The sequence below is a fragment of the Panicum virgatum genome, chromosome 1K (genome assembly GCF_016808335.1).
Source record: "Panicum virgatum strain AP13 chromosome 1K, P.virgatum_v5, whole genome shotgun sequence".
In the NCBI taxonomy this organism is placed as follows: domain Eukaryota; kingdom Viridiplantae; phylum Streptophyta; class Magnoliopsida; order Poales; family Poaceae; genus Panicum; species Panicum virgatum.
The window spans coordinates 24,411,924-24,415,932 of NC_053136.1; the positions used below are offsets into that span (position 1 = coordinate 24,411,924).

The 4,009-nt window shown below is 45.3% G+C and overlaps 1 protein-coding gene across 1 annotated transcript; it reads left to right on the forward strand.

Moving 5' to 3' along the window:
* Positions 1 to 1,705: 1,705 nt before the first annotated feature.
* On the forward strand, positions 1,706 to 3,240 carry LOC120700002 (probable RNA-dependent RNA polymerase SHL2). The gene is made up of 2 exons (XM_039984137.1): positions 1,706 to 2,582; positions 2,832 to 3,240. The coding sequence occupies exons 1-2, from the start codon at positions 2,111 to 2,113 to the stop codon at positions 2,840 to 2,842; spliced, it is 483 nt and encodes a 160-aa protein (XP_039840071.1). The 5' UTR covers positions 1,706 to 2,110; the 3' UTR covers positions 2,843 to 3,240.
* The last annotated feature ends 769 nt before the right edge of the window (positions 3,241 to 4,009 follow it).

Genomic DNA, 4,009 nt, shown 5'->3' on the forward strand with positions numbered 1-4,009 from the left:
CGCAGCCAGGCTCCTCGAGCCCATCAAGGAGCAGTTCCCCATCCTATCCCACACTGATTTCTACCAGGTTAGCTGATATAGAGTATTTCTGCATCAGTATGATAGCGTGATATCTGATATAGAGTTCTCATATGGCCCTAACACGCGAAAGGTTGGGCGGCCGAGTTGGCTAGCCCAGCCAGGTAGTGTCGCTCCCACGAAGTCGTGAGTTTGAATTCTAGCTTGGACGAATTTCTGCTTGTGGATAAAAAAATTCTCTTGCTGTGCTCACCGCAAGACTTGGCCCTCTTTGGCATGAGCCAGGGTTCGAGGGTTTTTTCCACAACCGGATGAAGCCGTAGTCGCTTCCTCTTAATGAAAAACGGTGGAGTCCATCCCCCACCCGGTTTTTCATATGGCCCTAACATCTAACATAGTAACACTGTACAGATATGCTAATATTGCCTGTAACCCAGGCAGGCAGGCAGCTGACTGATTTGCCGTATTCATTTGCTCCAATCTTGGTCTACATGAATATAAATTCAAGTTCTGTAGCGTTGAGTTTAATTTGTACGAAACAATGATGGATTGCGTGTATTTTTTTGGGTCGTTTGGTTCTTATATATTTTAAAAATTTTCTAATCAAATTTTATGTGTATTGTATTATGATTTTTTTTGCAGCCCGTAGCGAAGCACGGGCATGAACCTAGTCCTTGTCTTAACCTCTTCCTTCTCAGCAATGGTAATTGCCTCATCAGCAATTCCCAGCTTGCCATGTGGCATTCTACCCACACACTCATAGATGACAGAAGCGTCAAAATTAGGATACTGAGCTCTCCGATTCGATCCATATTTATTTGCCATTGATGCTTCATATTGTGCCTTTTCCAAAAAAAAAGAATTAAGAACCACAATGTAGTAATAGGGGAACCGCAAGAGTTATGAAATAAATAATTAGTTGCTAACCCATTTATAGCACTTTGGCTGCACAGACGACCATCATTTGTCCCTCGATTGCAATTCATGATTGTGCAGCCAGGCACCACCAAGTCCGGGATCAACACCAGTTTTGAGTTCCTCCATTTAAATAATAGTAACATGCTTACATATGTATTGAATACTATACATTATGAATGTTCAATTGAAATCTTTTTTATGAGGATTAACCTACCTATACCTCTCACGACGTCCCACATGTGAGGCAACAACCATAGCAGATCCATGGTGGACCTATAAAAATTAATAGATGCAAAATGAATTTCCCAAAAACAAAATGGTTTTGTCACCTGCGTTGGCTTACCCGCCCGCCCATACCACCTCGTTGTTTTTGGCAGGTTCCTTTATTTCCTTAGTCGTGTTTAGTTGTTTATACTAAAAATTTTATGTTGGAATCTTACTAATTTGAAGTATTAAATGAAATCTATTTATAAAATTTTTTATATAGATGGGTTGTAAATCGCGAGACGAATCTAATGATATTAATTAATCTATGATTAATTCATAATTAGCGGATGTTACTGTAGCACTACTGTTGCAAAACATAGAATAAGTATGCTCATTAGATTTACTGTAGCATTACTACAGCATTACTGTTGCACATCGCAATTTACAACCCATCCATACAAAAAAATTTTATAAATAGATTTTATTTAGTATTCCATACATGTATCCTAATATTTGATGTATGTGCTTAATATTTGATGTTATTTTTTTTTTTTTTGCGTTGATGGGGTTTACGGGTTACAACGTCAACTCCACCGGTCAGTCATGATGACGACGCGATCGCGCTCGCCCATCCCATCGCCTTCCCTCCTGAGCATTAACTTCGCTCACCCATCCCAGCCCGCCGCCTTCTCTCCGAGCGTGAATTCCGCCAAGCGGACCTGCCGCGGCCGGCCCTGGGAGATGGTGCTCTGCATCTACGGCTTCCCACCAACGTCGTGGCACTCCAGGTCATGACGCGAGATCCCCTTCCTCCCCGCCGCCCGGCTCCTACCCCAACTTCCAGCGCCTCCTCCCCACTGCGGACGCGCTCCAGACGGGCCAAGCGTCACGCCGGCGACGAGCCCCGAACGGCGATGGCAACGAAGACGACGCGTTCCGGGCCGCGCCGCCGCCACGCGACCTCGCCATGCCCCCGCCGCACGCCTTCGTCCACTTCGCGCAGCCGGAGGTCGCGTGCCGCACCGCCGCCGCCGGTTCCGAGCTCATCTTGCGTGCGCGCCCCGCCTACTGTGGCTCCCACCGCCGCGGGGCGCGCCACCAGGGCGCCGAGCCCTTCCACTTCGCGGGCTCGCGCGTCGAGGTGGGGAACCTTTGGCCGCCCGCCGCCTTCACCGTCGCTTGGCGCGACCCCGCCGCGCCCGGGGGGCTCGACCTTCGTGGTCGACCCGCTCGACGAGACCGCGACGCCGCCTTCGCGTTCCTGGGCTCCCACTGCTGCGCTGCGACGTCAAGCTCGAGTTCTCCTTCCTTGACGTTGCCGAGGTCCTGCCGTTCCAGAACGACGACTCGCTCCTCCTCCGGCTCTCGGCCGCGCCCCTGCTGTACTACCGCAAGGCGGCCGACGATGTTCACCAGCCCGTGCCGACCTGCTCTACCAGGTTTTCATCCGCCCTGCTGACTCTGGCTCTCAACCCCTCTTTCCTCTCTCTTGCTCTCAGGTCCTGATTAGACATGTATACGATTCATATAACAGTAGCATTAATGTGTCTTGGTGTCTTGTCCTGTGACGCCGAGATCATCGTTGAAAAGATTGCTTTTGCAGTTAATTCAATTTTGAGTTCAAATGATTGCTAGCTACTGTTTCTTGTTCATTTGAATACTAATGACTAACTGAACGTGCTTTGCAGGCACATCTTAGACAAGACGAAGTGGAGGATCTAATTTTTTTGGTTGTAAGGGGCTGCAGCTGATCAATGGATCCACCATAAATCTTTGAATTAAATCTACTGCATACATGGCATTTCGAGAAATTGCAGGAATTACAGAACCAGACTGATAAACAACGAACAAATTAAAAGGGCATGTTGTACTGCTAATTAAGTTGTCTGGTGCTTCTGCAGCATCCTGCACGGTAGATGCGGTGGCCCAGTCATATATGTCTGTGTCAATGGCTTGGCCATCCAGATTTTAATCTCAACTGCTCTAACCTCCATGGTAAGGCTCTACAGTTCCTTTATTTGTTTTACAGAAGAGATGCAACTGTACTGCCATCATATTATATGTTTTAGATTATGAAATAAAATCTGGCCTTGATCATTCACAAGCGAATGACTACAGTCAAAAGAGTTAAAAAGAGTTTTTAGACTCTAAACCCCACAAGAGAAATCTCACACATACAAGAAAAAGAAACTATAAAACAAATAAAGTAAACTAGAAGACTAAGCTTCAATTTTCGTCTTCGTTCTCGCTTTAACCTTGCAATGTATTCATATGGTAACAATCCATCACATCTCTCGTCTGCATATAAATTTGATGTCTGAATTATCCGTTGCTCATTAAGTCTCCTCATGAAAACCTCCGCCTAGCGCCTAGGTGTAGATGTTGACACGGATTTTGGCCTTCCCCTACATACGTGAAATGATATATAAATAACACGAAAGATTAAATTCTTTTTTAAGTATGAAAATAAATATCTTCTCATTATATTGAGAAATCAATATGATTTTACATTGGGCCATAATATATATAGCCATAAAAATAAAAAATAGCGTGAACAACATAGCATATATATACACGTATGAGCATCAAGTGGATTATTGCCACATTATGACTAAACATGCGTGGCCCACTTGTCAGCCAATAAATGACCATGGGCCACAAGTCTGATTTAGCCTGATAACTTGCATGGTGCGTCCGTAGAAGTGCTAGACCCGTTGATCAAATTATCGCTTCCCATAAATACAAATTAAATAAATTAATTAAATTATTTGGTGGCCCCAAGCTTAGCACCGCTGCTAGAGGCGTGTGGGTTTGTTGCATTCGGCTGGGCCCAATGATGAGATAGTGTCTATGTGAATGGATAAGT

Bases quoted from the DNA above. Each gene is read 5' to 3' on its own strand.
- LOC120700002 (XM_039984137.1), top strand. From the start codon at position 2,111: ATGCCCCCGCCGCACGCCTTCGTCCACTTCGCGCAGCCGGAGGTCGCG.